The sequence below is a fragment of the Marmota flaviventris genome, chromosome 3 (assembly GCF_047511675.1).
Source record: "Marmota flaviventris isolate mMarFla1 chromosome 3, mMarFla1.hap1, whole genome shotgun sequence".
In the NCBI taxonomy this organism is placed as follows: Eukaryota; Metazoa; Chordata; class Mammalia; order Rodentia; family Sciuridae; genus Marmota; species Marmota flaviventris.
The window spans coordinates 43,323,773-43,340,379 of record NC_092500.1 but is presented as its reverse complement, the minus strand read 5'-3'; the positions used below and the strand labels follow the sequence as shown (position 1 = coordinate 43,340,379).

At 34.2% G+C, this 16,607-nt stretch overlaps 1 protein-coding gene across 3 annotated transcripts in view; it reads right to left on the bottom strand.

Annotated features, from left to right (window-relative positions):
* Positions 1 to 14,826: 14,826 nt before the first annotated feature.
* Kcnc2 (potassium voltage-gated channel subfamily C member 2) overlaps positions 14,827 to 16,607 on the bottom strand; it is a 189,174-nt gene continuing 187,393 nt past the window's right edge. For 2 of the 3 annotated variants that reach the window (XM_027928295.2, XM_027928312.3), the window contains one exon: positions 16,040 to 16,101. In XM_027928295.2, the coding sequence (XP_027784096.1) occupies positions 16,040 to 16,101 (62 nt within the window). Of the gene's footprint in view, positions 14,937 to 16,039; positions 16,102 to 16,607 lie in introns of those variants that run through there. The other variant, XM_027928287.3, reaches the window with a different exon arrangement.

Below are 16,607 nucleotides of genomic sequence, written 5' to 3'. Positions count from 1 at the left end.
GCTCTATTCTCAATTCGAAGAAAAATATGCCAAGTTATATTCAAAGGAAGATTTATTCTAATTTTGCACATTTTTATCTCAGAAGACAGCAATCCAACATAACTGCTCTTGTTAACAACATTGATCACTGCCTTCTTCCCTCTCAAGCAAAGTGAGGATGTGAGTCCATTTGGCACAGGTTTGTGAACAAATGATCATGTGATCATAATCATTATTTTAACCAGTTCAGAATAGAAACCAGTGAAAGAAGTAGAAAAACAAGCTACTTCTGGAGATTTGAAAATTTTTTAAAGAATTCTCAGAAACTAAGAATGTCCTAATATCACACCAAAGATTATGTCTATCTTAGGGTAAACTTGGTATGACTTGGCATACTTGTAGAATTTCTTCAGTTTACCATATAGAATAGAAATAATATGTATTATATTTTTGTGTTCTTTAGGAATTATGCTAAGAATTCCCAATATTATTGAAACTTTAAATTACCAAATAAATTCTGTTCATTTCTATTCATATAGGATGTAACAGTCCCAATCTATTGAGACAGTCTATAAACAATAAGAAAATTATTTGAAAGTATGTCTATGTTGGTTGTGGGATGAATTTGAAAGGAAGTTTTAATTATCTTTAAAGGTAATTGGAAATGAATTTTAAACACTCTTGTTAAAATTTTGTTTCATATAATCTACAACAAATAAAATCAATTCTAGAGGAAAAAAATTGGGCAAGTTGTTAAAACTATAAAAATTCTTTATAAAAGAAACAATGATAACATAATAATTATAATTATAATAGCAGTTCACACTGAGCAAAATCACTGAACACAGTACTATGCTAAATATATTACACGTATCACCTCATTCAGACTTCATGACAAAATTATTATGTAGATATCATTATTATAAACAATTTATAAGTTTTGTAAAATGTATACAACTTATCACTTTCCAGAAGCATGTAACTAGTAAAGGATGAGAATAGAATTCCAACTCAAATCATCTTTGACTCATTACCATAAGTTAAATAGGTTTATCTACAAGGCATAAGAGATATAAGTGGAACAAATTACTTGAATTGGTTGTGGGTAGAAGGCATCCTGGGAGATCAGTAATATGGATTTCTGGTCCTAGGAATTAATTATGGGACTGCTGTTGAAAAATAGTAATTAAATATATATATATATATGGGTGTGTACATGTATATACACACATATGTATTTATATTAATATATATTTATACATATATATTTGTTTGCATATATATACTTTGTGTATATGGTTACTATATATAGTAACCATAGAGTCTGTGAACAATTGAAATAAATTGCATTGGTGTTGCTCCTGACAAAGTCCAATAGATGAGACAGGTAGCAAGGATCCACAAATGGCCAAGAGCTATGTCTTCCGTAGCAATCCAACATAACTGCTCTTGTTGACAACATTGATCACTATTAAAAAAATAGAATCTATGAAAAAGGCAATGCTTTACCCTAGACAGGTAAGGAACCAAATAATAAAATGTTTCAAATGGGCAGATGGGCAGGCTTTAAAGTTTGTGGGTGTTTCCCTGAACTTTATATTATAAACAACAAGGAGAGAAGGTGGTGAGAGATAAATTTCAGAAAAACCCGTCCAGGTAACAATTCAATTCTCAAATATTTATTAAGAATCTTCTGTGGTTCCTGGAAAAGTGTCAGGCAGCAGAGATGGGGTGATAAATGCCTGTTGGAAGGACAATGTCTATAAAAACAAGGCCTAACTAAATCTTACCAGGATCCTTGGCAATAAAATAAAAAAAAGTTGAAGACAGCAGCTTAGTTTACTTACAGCTTCCTGTCAGTTTAGTCATCTTAGAAAGAAGGGAGTGAAGTATTTCAAAACTGAAAGCAAGCAACTGAATGTAATGATTTTCAAACAGACTCCAAAAAATCTATTTCAAAATTAAAGTAGCTTAAAGATGGTTTGAAATTCTTTCTCAGCCCTTTTCAATTTTCATAGGTCCTAAAAGTTGGTTAATTTTGTTTTGGCAGAGCTTAAAATAGTGTAAAAAAATGTTAAAAAAAAAAACTGCCACAAATCAGTAAAACAAAGATTTTATTTAAGACTATTACAACAGAGGGTTGGGATGGATATTGAACTCAACTCTGCTGAAAGAGAAGTGAGAGAGTTTTTAAGTGCTAAGATAAACTAGTGAAAACGTATTGGAGACTATTAGGTAGAAGATTGCTCAATGTGACTAGGTCGTCTGTGTTTAATGATTGATACTTGCTGAAGTTGGTTCCTATGTTCCATAAAAACAGGAAAATAGGAAATCTACTTTCTTGATTACATTTCAAATACATGGCTCCCAGGTCTTGGAGGGGGGCAAAAAAAAAAAACTGTGTTGAACTGGCAAAACATTGGGAGAAAATTTACACACCAATGGGGCAGGGTAATAATTCATACTTGCAAGTTTCCTAGTAAATATTCTGAGAAATCAGGGACCTACAGCCAAGAAGAAACCTAAGTATGGTTTACACAGGCTGAGAAGAAAATTAAGGCCATAACTAGCAGTTGATGACTCAGTATTTTTTAGGAAACACTTGTGATCATGAGGCAGTCTCATATTTTACCTGATTTAGTTAGCTGAAGGATTATTTTGGTGATTGATTTGAGACTACAGAAATTCCTGCCTGTGGCTCTCTAGTGGACAACTCATTAGGGAATCCCTTCTAAGTATTAATTCTGTGTGTCCTTTTTCTACATATCCAACATATCAACATTTAGACACAGACATGCCAACATTTAGACATATATATATATATATATATATATATATATATATATATATATATGTAATATCTAAATACATATTTGCCATCCAGGAAAGCTGTCATCAAAGGAAAACTGTCTTTCACCTTAATATTTTGATGCTTAATGTTGTTGTTATTATGCTTAGAAGTATTGGTTCTAAATAATAAGTAAATAAAATTAAACTTAAGAAATTTAACTTTGGGCCTGGGGTTGTAGCTCAGTGGTAGAGTGCTTGCCTAGCATGTGTGAGGCACTGGGTTCAATTCTCAGCACCACATATAAATAAATAAGATAAAGGTCTATTGACAACTAAAAATTTTTTTTAATTAAAAAATTTAATTTTAGACAGTGAATCTCAATTTGACATCTCTTCTAGGAATTGTTAAAAAACAAAGAGGCATATTGAAATGTTACAAAATGTGTGTGGAAGCAAGGAAATAAAAATAAGTGACTGGTTAATGTGGAAAATCCCTAAAGCATAGTTGACATTTCTGATTGATAATCTCCCTAACCTAGTTAAAGGTTAGTTGGCAGTGACTGATCAATGAGGCTTAAGTTTTATTTTTCTAGGCAATCATCAAGAGTCCAGTTTTGGTTTGTTTATGCTAGAACCCAAGTCTGCTATTATGTTTTGTTCTTGTAACAATACAAGAGAATAAAAACTTGTGCAAATAATTTTGCAAAAAGAAAAACAAAACAATGTGTAAAATAAAATTTTATATGTTGTCAATCATTGGTTGACTTTAAAAGCATGCAACTTTAATAGCAATGTAAATGTAAAGAAAGGTTATAATACAAAGAATCCTTGTTTCTTTGTCAAAACTAGAAGAAACTAGAAGAAAATGAAAACTGGGTATCTAAGAGTTGTTGAAATTCATTCCTCTGTAGAGAAAGTGAAAATTGATGTCTTCTATGCCTCACTATCATGCATTACAAAACTTTTGAGGTCCTCTTGTGAAAAGAATGTCTCTGTTGCTTATATGTTGAATTTATTTGAACATGGTTGATTAAACAGAATTATAGAACTGCTTCTTTACCTTCAGCTTATCTTTTTATTTATTTCACACTAAATGACCCTGCTTCAGGAAATGTTCAATATCAGTTGCTTAATCTTATGCCTTTTCTTTGTTTCTTTATATTAGAGGAGTGTGTGTGTGTGTATGTGTGTGTGTGTGTGTGTGTGTTTAACTGTTATTATCTTAGATTCTGGAGCTCTCTATTAGACATACATTCAGAATTCCCATAATTTTTAAGTTTCCTGCCAGTACCCAATATAGTAAGGAACATCTACTGCAACAGGAGAGGGCATAATTGAAAACATTTAAACAAAGATCTTTTGCTTCCAGAGGGACCAAGTTACCCTAAAATGTACAAACTCAAGAAACACACACACACACACACAAAAGGAGTTATCCATTGTATACTCATTCCACACTTAATTCTCTGCAATAAAGTTGTAAGACATTAGTATTGTTTTACTTTGTGTTTAACTAGCAAATTAAGTATATCTTTTAGTAACATAACTGCTCTTGACAATAAGAAAGAATTGTTTTGTTTTTTTAATTTTTTAATTTGTTTTAATTCATTAAGCATGACAGTGGAATGTGCTTTAATACGTTATATATAATGGTGTATAATTTCTCATTCTTCTGGTTGTACATGATGTAGAATCACCCCTGTCATATAGTTATATATGCACATAGGATAATAATGTCTGATTCCTTCGGCTATCTTTCCAATCCCTATACCCCTTCCCTACCTTTCCTCCCCCCAATTGTGAATTAGCATCCATGTATCAGAAAGCAGATTCCTCAGAAAAGTCGTAATGGAACCACCATTTGACCCAGCTATCCCACTCCTTTGTTTATACCCAGAGGACTTAAAATCAGCATACTACAGTAATGCCCCCACATCATTGTTTATAGCAGATCAATTCACAAAAACTAAACTATGGAACCAACCTAGGTTTTTCAACAGATGAGTGTATTCATATATATATATATATATATATATATATATATATATATATATATATGCCTTAAAAAATAATATATATATGCCTTAAAAAAAGAATTGTTTTAAGTGTTATTTTAGATCATTGCTAAACAATATTGCAGGAGAGTAAATAAAAAACAGAAAATTTCTTAAAGGAGTAGAAGGACTGCATTCACATTATGATCAGAATTATTTTAAGATGCTAGTATTTTGAGTTGTTTCATGCCCCTTTAGTGAAATTTTCACTAATGGCAAAGCATTTTGATCATTTTCACTCTGATAAGAGCTCCTCCCAGATTATAGGAAAAAATAATTCTAAGCATTTACAAAATGTAACAAATAAAAAAAAAGGAATTTCTTTACCTCATTTTTTCATTATATGAAATGCATCAAAAAATGAAGACACCAGTTCCATGGAATTATAATGCTTATGTATTATTTTACAAACAAATGTGCCTCAAATATGGAATCACATTTGATAATTATGAAAAGAAAATAATTTTCTAATAAGCATTGTCCCACTGGTAATTGATTGACCTGTATAGAAATTAGGAGCTTAATATTTCTAAAGTCCATAATGGTTATTTTGATTCTCATATCTTTTTGAACTTAAACACCATTAACAAATGATCACAGACAAAAATATATGACATTGATATGACAATTTGTCACATGCATAAAATTATTGTTAGCAAGAGTATGTTTTCAAATTATAACAAAGCTAAGAAAGTTGTCTCAATAATATTAGTTTTGTTGATTTTTAATGAAATATAACATTGACATAAAATTTTTATTTTTAATATATTATCACAAAAATGGCATGTTATTTGATGCAACAATTCCATTCTTAGAGTAATTTTCAAGAAAAATATTCCTGCCAAAAAATAAAATGAATGCACAGAAAAATGATCCATACTTTTTACTTATTAAACAGTAAAAAGAAGTCATTAATAGCTTAGATGAATGGATAAGTATAGAACATCAATCTAATGTAATATTATGCTTCCTTTTTACATTTTTTACACTCATCTATGTAGTAAAAACAATCTAGAAAAGAATGCTATCCTGTTACATGCAATTTCAAGTATCTCTTTTCCATGATAGGACATACTAAACTAGACAGACACCTGTGGATGATTTTTTGTTTGCTCTTTTTCCTTTAGTTTGTTACTAGTATGTGTTCATAAGACTCATTTTTTAAATAATATATGCCTAGGCCTTATTCAGATGCCCCTTATTTCAAAAGGATTTGAGTTGAGCACTGGTATCTTTTTTACCTTAAAGGACATCAACAATATTCTGATGTAGAGCCATGCTTAGAAACCAATATGATAGATGGATTTTTTCAGTGGCAGCAATCACTGTTCAGCTGATCTGGTGTGCTCCCATGAGATGTATGTAGTTAGGATTCAGTAGAGCAGCTGAGACTAAAAAGGTAAATGGAGGCCATTTGAGGCATGATGAATGATAAGTTACTTGTGCATACACACACATACAAACAAACATATGTATATGTGTGTGTGTGTGTGTGTATATATATATATATATATAAACAAAATGAAATAATGAGATAATAACAAAATGGTAAGAGGCAAATTGACGAAATGAAAACATTATATTTGTGGATGGGAAAATTACAGAATTATAGTTAAGTTTTTCCTCTTTATTGATTTCTATTGTACTTTTTACATCTCTTGTTAAAGGACAACTTTCTTTTTAAAACGAAAAAAGTATGCTGGTGGGTAATAAGCCAATATATTTACATCCTCAAGTGATAGATTAATAATTAACTCCTGTGTAGTGTATACAGCCCACACAAAAGATGAATTAGGAGAACTAAAACCTTGTTAACTAGATAAGATAATCAAATTTTTAAAATCAGTGAAAACTAAACATAATCTTAACAGAGGGTCCATCAGTTGTGCTTCTTGCTATTTACTCAATGAACTGAAAATGTATGGCCACATAAAAACCTGCATATAGATATTCATTGCAGCTTTATTCATAATTGCCAAAACTTGGAATCAATCAATTTCAGGAAAAATAAAATTGACATTAGTTCAAAAGACAAAGTAAGACTTTATGGAGGTTGGGTTTTCCTAGAATTAATTGAGTTCAGGTCCATCCTAAAGTGGGTCTGGGGGATTCCTATGGAATGGTTGTTATTTTTCCCAATCCAGCATGCATAATTTTAATAGATATGTTCAGTAGCTGGCAGAATCCCTACACTGATTCCCTGCCCTGTGGAATAAGTTCTATGATGGTGTGAAAAGTCAACTGGAACCCGTAAGAACTGCTAATAAACCAAAAGAGATCCTGAATTCCTAGAGGCATTGCCATCATCCAAGAATTGAAAGTTGGAAGGGTGGTTATTGTTACAAAATCCCCTTTCAACTAGCCTGTATGGCTTATGCAGAAGAAAGATGGATCTTGGGCAATAAACTATTAATATAATAAATATAATAATAATAATATAAAATAAATAATAATTATTTTGATTTGGAGGATGAATTATTAATGTAACAATGAATTATTACTACCATGATTGCTTTGTCAGATATGGTTTTATTGCTTGTGTAAATTAATACATATCCTGATACCAAGTATGCAGCTATTATCTGACAAAGGTCTTTTCATCCATACTTATCTATAAGACCCATTAAAAGCAGTATGATTTCAGCTGGCAAGATTTAATCACTTTTCCCTTCACAAGATCACTGGACCATGTCATCAATGACATTTTGTTGATTAGGTCTTAGGGGCAAAAAGTCACCACTATTCTACACTTATTGGTAAGCATTTATATGTCAAGAGGTGGGAAATAAATCTGTCAAAAATCAGTCTTATACCTCAGTGAAATTTCCAGAAGTCTAGTGGTGTGTGCCATGTCATCGAGATATTCTTTCTAAGGTAAAGGAGAAGTTGTTGCATCTGGCACTGCAACAGCTGAAAGTGAGGTACAGTGACTAGGGAGGGTCACTTTAGATTTTTGAGGTTGGTCCAAAAAGTTGCTAGTTTTGAGTGGCACCCAGAGAAAAAGAAGGCTTTGCAACAGATCCAGGCTTCTGCCCAAGTTATTTTGTTACTTGGGCCACATGATCTAGTAAATCAACTGTGCTTAAAGTGTCAGTGACAAATAAGGATGATGTCCACAGCTTTTGGCAGGAAACTGTAGACAAATCATAGCACAAGTTCTTAAGATTTTGGAGGAAAGCTGTGCTATCTTCTATAGATAAGTCCTCTCCTTTTGAGAAATGAATTTGGCCTTCTATAGGGTCTAGTAAAGACTGAATTTGGGGGCCACCAAATTACCTTGCAACCTGAACTTCCTATTATGTATTGAGCATTATCTGACACATCCAGTCATTAAGTTTAGAATGCACAGAGGTTTTTCACTATCAAAATCAAGCAGTGTATAAGGGATAGCACCCCAAGAGACCCAGAAGGCACAAGTAAGTTACATGAAGAAGTAGCTCAAAAGCCCACTGTCTCAGCTCCTGCTATACTGCCTTCCATCCCCCAACCTGCACATGTGGCCTCATGAAGAATTCTGCTGCTATTACATAGCAGACAAAAAGACTTTGGTCTGGTATATAAATGATTCAGCATAACATGTGGGTACCACCTGCAAGTGGACAGCATTAGCACACAGACTCCTTTCTGGAACCTCCCCCAAAGGGCAGTGGTAAGTGAATTCCTTCCAGTATGCATTATCTAGCAAATCTGATTGTTCCTCTTGTTTTGAAGGAGAAATAGCCAAACAAATGTAGAGTGATATGTGAGTTGTGAACCAATGGTTTGGCTGGTTGGTCAGGAACCTGGAAGGAACATAATTGGAAAACTAGTGACACACCTCAATTTTTTTGAATGGGAAAAAGTGTGAAGATACTTGTGTGCTGTGTGAATGCTTACCAATAGTGAACTCATCAGAAAAATATTTTAATTGTGAAGTGGATAGGACTACTTATTCTGTCAATATGAGTCAGTCTGTCTAATGGCTGTCATTACCCGTTGTGTTTATGAGCAAAGATTCCATGGTGGTAGGGATGGAGGTTATGCACAAACTTTCACTCATCAAGACTGATCTAACTATGGCCACTGCCAAGTGCCCAGGCTCCAGCAGAAGAGACCAACACTGAGTAACTGATATAACACTATTCCCTGGGCTGATTAGCCAAGTATCTTGTGGCAGGTTGATTATATGGACCACCACCATTATGGTGAGTGATTTATTCTTATTGAAATAGAGACTTACTCTGGATATGAACTTACCTTCTCTGCATGCAGTGCTTCTACCAACACTATCATCTGTGGATTTACACAGTGCCTTATCCACCATCATGGTATTTTACAGAGCATTGATTCTGACCAAGGAACTCACTATGCATCCAAAGAAGGGTGGCAATGGGCTCATTCTCATGGAATCAACTGTTCTTACCATGATCCCCACCATCCAGAATCCACTGATTTGTGAGTGTGGCAAATAACGTTTTGATGTTTATAGTTCTAGCTATTTAGCAACAGCTTTCAGGGCCGGGGCAGATTCTGTAGAAGGCTTTATATGTCCTGAAACCATATCTAATTCGCGGTGATCTTTATCCTATAGGTAGGATACATAGTTCCAGGAAACAAGGAGTGAAAATGGAAAAGACACCATTACTCATAGTAGCCTATTAGCAAAATCTTTGATTCTGCTTCCTACAACTTTATGTTCTGCTGGTGTATATTTCTTACTTTTAATGAAAAAAATATCTCTACCAGGCGCCATAATGAGCCAAAGACTACTGTCTAATCACTTTGGACTCCTCATGCCTCTTAATCAGAATGCAAAGAAGAGAGTTACTGTGCTGTGCTGTAAAGCTGACTGGTCCTGACTACCAAGGGAAATTGGACTAATACTCTATAGGCAAGGAGGAATATGTCTGGAAAACATCCCTTAGGACATCTGTCATTATTATATCTGGTGATTAAAGTCAATGGAAAATTATGACAACACTGTCCTGGTAGAAATACTGAAGATCAGAGTTATCATCACACAAGGTAAAAGAAAAAAAACAATTACCTTGTGGAAGGCAAAGGAATATAGATTGAATGGTAGGAAAAGGCTGTTACAAAGGTGAGTATGATCATGTCATTAGCATTCCCTCCTTAATTTGCTATGCCTGTGTTCTATATGTGTGTAGAAAATATTTTCCCTTCCTTATTCATTTATCACGTAATATGATATGCAAAGATTTTATATCACAATATTTAAGTATTATTAATTCTATGTTATAGTATTTAAGCTATTGGATGTTAAAGAGAAGAATAATTATCATTGAAGAATTTTACTTCCTCTTCTGGAGAGGAAGGTAGTATATTTTCAGATGAAAGCAGAATGGTTATCACAGTCAACTTCACAGATGGATGCAGAGTATCGGTGAGGAACTGGTTTCAAACACTATGCCCCAGGTTACCAAAATCTGCATATGTTCAAGTCCCTTAGCGTCTACATATAACCTATGCAAATCTTCCTATGCATTTTAAATAATTTATACATTATTTATATATCTAATACAATGTAAGTGCTATGTAGAGCATTGTTACACTGTGTTATTCAGAAAATAATGACAAGAAAAATGTCTGTACAAGCTTAGTAGTGAGGCAGTTTTTCCTAATATTTTTTTCATTCTGTGGTTGGTTGAACCTACAGTTGTGGAATCTGTGGTTACAGATGTTCATTTTCATTATGTTAATCAGAATTATGATCTTTGTATCGTCCTTGTTTATAAATTAAGTATGACTTGTGGAGATGCTTCTGGGTGTGAAGGTAACAAGGATTGGACGGACATGTGATTTTATGTGTCAATTTGACTAGGCCAGAAATGTGATTAAACATTTTCTCTAGATGTTTCTCTGAGGGTATTTCTGAAAGAGATTAACATTGAATCAGTAGACTGAATAAAGCAGATTGCCCTCCCCAATGTGGGTGGGTATAATTCAATCTGTTGAGTGCTTGAATGGAACCAAAAGGTAGAGAAAGGAACGATTCAATCTGTCTGGCTGACGGTTTCATTTGGGATATCAGTCTTCTCCTGCACTTAGGCTGGGACTTGAATCACAAGCATAACTGGCTCTCAGGTCTTTGGATTTGGCCTGAAATTTACAGCATCAACATTCCAGTCTTAAAGCCTTCTGACTTGGACTAGAACTTATACTACCAATTTTTCTTGCTCAGACCTTCACACCCAAACTGGAAATACACTGCCAGTTTCCTGGATCTCCATCTTGCAGATAACAGCTCCATAATTTCATGAGCTGTATTAATCAGCTTTTCATTGCTGTGACCAAAATACCTGACAACTTGAAAATATTTCTTTGGGGCTCACAGTTTCAGAGATCTTAGTTTGTGGTTGGTTGACTCCATTTCCCTGGGTCTGACATCAGACAGAATATCATGGTGGAAGGGCATGATGGAGGAAAGCTTCCCAGCTGTTGGCAGCCAAGAAGCAGAGAAAGAGAGAGGATGGTGGAAGGTGAGGAAAGGACTTACGTGCAAAGAACCAGGAACAAAATATAATCTCCCAAGAACACACCCCCAGTGGACTACCACCCTGTAGTTCATTCAAACTATTAATCCACCAAGTGGATTAATCCACTGATGAAGTTATAGTTGTCATCATTGCCTAAAACTCCTACTTCTGAGCCTTCCTGTACTGGAGATCATGCTTTCAAAATATGAGGTTTTCAGGGATCATTTATAGATCAAACTGCAACATGAATAATTCTGTAAAATAAATATCTTTATCTCTCATCTCTCCCCTTCTTCCATACACATACAAAACACACAAACACACACTCACACACACACACACACTCACACATACACACATACATAAATATGTATATAAGAAGTGATCTAATTCTTCCAATTATGTTCCATGTGCCTAAATACCACCCCCTTACCCCCAGTAGTCTATTCCCCTGGATGGATTAATCCATTGATGAAATAGGTGCCTCATGATCCAATATCTTCCCAAAGGCCTCACCTATGGACATTGTTGCCCTGGGAAACAAACCATAAGTTTTGATAGGACATTCCATAAAATGTAAAACATCTACAGTGTACATAAACTGTGGACTTCAAATGCAACAATGTATAAGAGCAGGTTCATTGCATTGCATTAGATGTACTATTGTAGTGTGGGATATTCATATTGGGGAAAGAAGTTCATGTATGGGGCAAGGATACAATGAAACTCTGTATATCTTCTGTTCAATTTTGTTGTGAAACTGAAACTACTTTAGAAACTAAATTGTATTTTAAAAAGTGAATGTTAGGAGGGAAAAAAAGTAAATGTTAGGCTGCCTGGGATTCTCAATGAAGATGGTCAGATTTTTTTGAAAATCTTAATGTTCAAATTGCATATTTAGTCATCAGTCACTTGCACAGTGATGAATAATAAAAGAAAGAATGTGACACTAAATTACATCATTTAATATTAGATAATAATGAAACATATCTTCAAAATAAAGTTAGTGTAAGAGAGAATGGGAAATAATATAATTTTAAAACAATATTAAGGATTCTGAACTATGTTAGAGAAAATTAGTATAGATCTATCATTTAATAATGCTTAATCATGTAGATAATTAAATTTGGGCTCTAGAAATTGGGAATAAAAAAGGGAAAGAACTTTTTTTAAGTAAGGATATCTTTTTAACCACATATTTTAGTCATTTTAAACTCCTAGGAATTTCAATACTTTAATGGATTCAGCTATCTCTAAATGTTTTTAAGTATGTAGTGAATTCTCTGGAGACCCTGTAAAATAGTCTGTTAACATATTCATTGTCTTTCTAAGATAAGTTCACTATAGCTAGTCTATTAGTCTGTCTTGTGATTTATTTCAAAGACAAAATGAATGTCTTCGTTTTTCAGTCATGACTATTAAGTCCTGATTTTTAATCAAAATTTGAGAGCAATTATCATCTATTCAAATGCCTTCATTCCCTTTCCTAGATATTTTTCCTTCTGAGAGTAAATCCTACTTGACACCATCATTAGAAACAATGTATAAGTAATTATATTTGGACATATTCCCTTTTCTAATCTCAGTTTTGTTTTTTTTTTTTAAAGAGAGAGTGAAAGAGGGAGAGAGACAGACAATTTTAATATTTATTTTTTAGTTATTAGCGGACACAACATCTTTGTTTTGTATGTGGTGCTGAGGATCGAACCCGGGCCACACGCATGCCAGGCAAGCGCACTACCGCTTGAGCCACATCCCCAGCCCTCTAATCTCAGTTTTTAAAAATAGTATCTTAATAATCAACACTGAACATTTTTAGATAAAGAAAAATCTTGCTGATGTTCCAGGAAAGGCTTGGTTTTGACATTTTTTCTCTTTCATTGTATTCTTCTCCTACTCCTGGATGTTTTCAAAGAATTTCAAAAGGCAAATATACACGTATCCTCACAATATAAATAGAAGTCCACCTATGTGTGATATGTGGCTGAAACAGAGGTTCATATCCCAAAGCTGAGACAGAAGCCATCTGTATGACGGAGTATTTACAACAAGAAGCTAGGTAAATATTTAAATCATAAGAAACTATGGCAGGGACAATTATCTGTGGCAAACACATAAATAAACAGTGCTGCCTCCTGAGCCTTAACTTTACTAACAATAAGATGAAAGCAAAAATATTTGGCTCTAGAATAGTGATGATTAAGTTGGGAAAATTAAGTAAAAGTTTATTATTAATTATAAAATGCCATCTAAATATTGGAGAGCATAAGAAGTAATAGTTTTACAACCTGAGAATTGAGAGAGAAATTAGGCAAGCCAAGCAAGAGGAGGAAAAGGAAGAGGAAAGCACTGGCTGTACATCTAAGACTTGAATGAAAGTGAGGGCTGCATGAAATTCTTTCATCACAAATTCTTTATTATGTATGAGTGTCTGTTATGGTGCCATAAAACATAAAAATAGTAAAGCCTGTGAAAACTGCAACACAAAGAAAGAAGCCAAGGAAAGAATATGAATAATTTAATCAGATAAATTCAAGTTCATCCCCAGTTCATTTGCCTTTTATTCTTCATTTCAGTTAGTTACATGTCCATCGGTTATCACCAAGGTTGTGCATGCATCTTGAAATGTTCACAAAAGGTCCACGATACAGGGGGTCATAGTTAGGTTATATATTATATTCAGAATCCCAGGGGAACTAATAGAGTCCAGAAATATTGATTAAGCAAGATGAAAAATTCTTATATAGTTTCAACTGCAACAGTTTTAAAGACAAGTACAAGCTTCATTTGCCACAAAACTCACAAAAATTAATTGATTGAAGAATATCTCTTTTATGCAAAATATACATTTTACGATATAATTTGATTAATATACTGCTATATACTGACATTGTTCCTTGATCATTTAATAAAAAAATACTTTCATTGCCAGAATTTTATATTTCTTAATATTTATAATTGAGGTAACAACGACAAAAGACTTAAAACTACGAATACTGTTCATGAATTTCTTTTAAGCCATAACAATTTTCCAGAATGAAACAAATATGTGATTAAAAATAGGTCAGTTTTGATAAATAGACAAGTAAAAAGGTTGCAACATAATTGACAAGCTGATAACATAAGAGGTTTATAAGAGAACAATATAGTCAATGCTTATGAATCCAACCCATACAGTAGAAATAAGAGAAATTAAAACAGACCTATACTAAATCAGTATTACTGCCTTGTATAATTCACAGCACAACCTATAGCAGGCCCATGAGGAGTAATTCAAAGCAGCATGGGCTTTACTTGAAGCTTCAAAGATGTTGATCATGAGTTTGGCTTCCCTTGACGTGGGATGGCCAAGGGCATTGACCCATGCATACGTGTTGGTATTTACAGTTGTTTCATGGACACTGGTCAGTCCTACAAGCAGAATACTCATATGGGGAGCACCAGATGAGTTCCAGCCACAGTCCTTTTATAAGCTTTAATAGCCTCGTGAAGAAGCGAGGACCTCCTCCACGTATAACTTGGTCACATCAGGGCACATGCTGCAGCAGAAGCCTGTTTCCAGTACAATCCTTGGTATGGCTAAATTCCACTGTCCCTTTTTCAGCAGTCAAAAATCCATGATAAATTCTGTACAACACTGCAGTCAATAACAGCAGCACCAGACAGCGTATTAATTCCTTTACCATAAATCTGTGGGTAATTACAACACTCTATGTATGGTTTTTATCAAAATGATCATAGTATCTCTAAATATAGATATTTCGTCTGGGTAAATACATTGTTGTACAAGATCTCTGACATGCAGGTCATGCTGTAGGTCTCAGGGATATAGAATAATAGATATTTCTTGGCCAATAATAAAAATGACAGTTGTCTTCCTATCAAAAAATAACCATGAGAATTAGGAATTACTCTATAATCTCAAGGATCCTAAGTGCCTTAAAAATATTTTTTTTTAATTTCTCAGTTTATCTTATGGCATTTTCTTCCCTCACATGCCCGATACACCAGACACACTAGTGCTATTGCATTTGGTAGGGATGTGTAAACAGACTTTCTTCTACTCAGACTAAGACTCCCTAGGGATTTTGTTGGCGTGTAGTGACGAATGCTGGTTGCTAGGTAGTAGAAACTGACACTGCAGCAGGCAACCAAGTGCTGTGGTGAGATTGCTGCTTAAATCCTGCTTGTCGAAAATTTTCACAGTGCGATTAGCTTAGGTAGTTTACAGGGCATCGTTAATTTGTACACAAAGCAGAGAGGCTGCTCCAAATAGCAAAGGAGACAGGGAGACAGGATGAGGGATCCACTACTGAAATCATGAACACTTTCTCAAGGCATTTCTACAATTCATGGAGACAGATGGCAAATACAGTTAGGACAGGGAGCTAAGACAGACGGAAACAACATACAAGACAAAGCACCTGATTAAACACTGCATGAAAATCTGATTAGTCCTTTGATTCAGAATTTTAAGGCTAGTCAAAAAAGCCTCCTGTGAACACCAGTGACCTTTGACATTTGCACAAAAATTAATAAGTAAAAATAAAGGAAGGGGCCAAAAGACACGAGAGCTTTGGGTGATATTTGGCACTCTGTCTCTGAAAATGATGACAAATTCTGGGACAGGAAAAAAAAGAAAAGAAAATGACTCCAGTACCAAGCAGTAATTCCTGACTAAACAATGCAAGCCTGGTTGGCAGTTACCTTTCTCTCATGTTTTGTGCCTTCCCCAAGTCATTAAGTAAGAGATCTGGCCTCAGCTTGCGTGTAACCAGTAATGACAACCTCTTTGCAGTTATCTGTGTACAAACAACCAAAGACATTCAGAACTCCAATATAGCACTTTTGAAGTCAATCAATTAAGAACTTAAGCTATTTTAAACAAATATTTTTATCAAAGAATACGGAGAAAAGAAACATCAAGGAAAAATTCACCCTCCTTGTCCCACAATCCATGCAGAACAGTCGATCAGTGAGTGATTTCATATCAGGAGGATGGTTCGATGAACGTACACATATCCTGAGCCATCCACAGTTCCCAAACTGCAACACTGCTTTCAGATGATAGAGACAAGATGGTCCATGCATATGAGCTGACCAGAGTCATTATTTTGTGCAATCGAGATAGGATCCCAGACATCTTCAGAATGATTTAGAGTCACAAGAAATGAAGTTCCAGTGAAGTGGTTGGCATTTGGATGCACACTGTTTTAAATATATCTCCCTGAAATATGTTTATGTATTAGTATACTGGCCAATATCTGACACTAGCTGTCATTTTATTGCAAACAGAAATCAGGGCAAT